Source organism: Cyprinodon variegatus, unplaced genomic scaffold (assembly GCF_000732505.1).
Source record: "Cyprinodon variegatus isolate N-32 unplaced genomic scaffold, C_variegatus-1.0 Scaffold269, whole genome shotgun sequence".
NCBI lineage: Eukaryota > Metazoa > Chordata > Actinopteri > Cyprinodontiformes > Cyprinodontidae > Cyprinodon > Cyprinodon variegatus.
Window position 1 is genome coordinate 142,295 of NW_015150722.1, and position 980 is coordinate 143,274.

The following is a 980-nucleotide window of genomic DNA, read 5'->3' on the forward strand; positions in this document are numbered from 1 at the left end:
CTGTCTGCTGAGGAACCTTCCAGGACCTTTCAGGACCTCCTGTCTGCTGAGGAAACTTTCAGGACCTTTCAGGACCCCCTGTCTGTTGAGGAACCTTCCAGGACCTTTCAGGACCCCCTGTCTGCTGAGGAACCTTCCAGGACCTTTTAGAACCTCTTGTCTGCTGAGGAACCTTCCAGGACCTTTCATGGCCTTTCAGGACCTCCTGTCTGCTGAGGAACCTTTCAGAACCTTTCAGAACCTCCTGTCTTCTGAGGAACCTTCCAGGACCTTTCAGGACCTTTCAGGACCTCCTGTCTGCTGAGGAACCTTTCAGAACCTTTCAGAACCTCCTGTCTGCTGAGGAACCTTTCAGGACCTTTCAGGACCCACTGTCTGCTGAGGAACCTTCCAGGACCTTTCAGGACCTTTTAGAACCTCCTGTCTGTTGAGGAACCATCCAGGACCTTTCAGGACCTTTCAGAACCTCCTGTCTGCTGAGGAACCTTCCAGGACCTTTCAGAACCTCTTGTTTGCTGAGGAACCTTCCAGGACCTTTTAGAATCTCTTGTCTCTTGAGGAACCTTCCAGGACCTTTCAGGACCTCCTGTCGGCTGAGGAACCTTTCAGGACCTTTTAGAACCTCCTGTCTGCTGAGGAACCTTCCAGGACCTTTCAGGACCCCCTGTCTGCTGAGGAACCTTCCAGGACCTTTCAGGACCTTTCAGGACCTCCTGTCTGCTGAGGAACCTTCCAGGACCTTTCAGGACCTCCTGTCTGCTGAGGAACCTTTCAGAACCTTTCAGAACCTCCTGTCTGCTGAGGAACCTTCCAGGACCTTTCAGGACCCCCTGTCTGCTGAGGAACCTTCCAGGACCTTTCAGAACCTCCTGTCTGCTGAGGAACCTTCCAGGACCTTTCAGGACCTCCTGTCTGCTGAGGAACCTTCTAGGACCTTTCAGGACCTCCTGTCTGCTGAGGAACCTTCCAGGACCTTTCAG

General features: G+C 53.1%; 1 protein-coding gene across 1 annotated transcript in view; it reads right to left on the bottom strand.

The window, feature by feature from the left end:
* The window catches only part of LOC107089868 (fasciculation and elongation protein zeta-1-like), a gene marked incomplete at its 5' end in the record, with an annotated part of 15,912 nt that overhangs the window by 5,669 nt on the left and 9,263 nt on the right, over nt 1–980 (bottom strand). The window contains 2 exons of the mRNA XM_015382888.1: nt 447–593; nt 691–973. Coding sequence (XP_015238374.1) covers nt 447–593; nt 691–973 — 430 coding nt within the window. The remainder of the gene's footprint in view (nt 1–446; nt 594–690; nt 974–980) is intronic.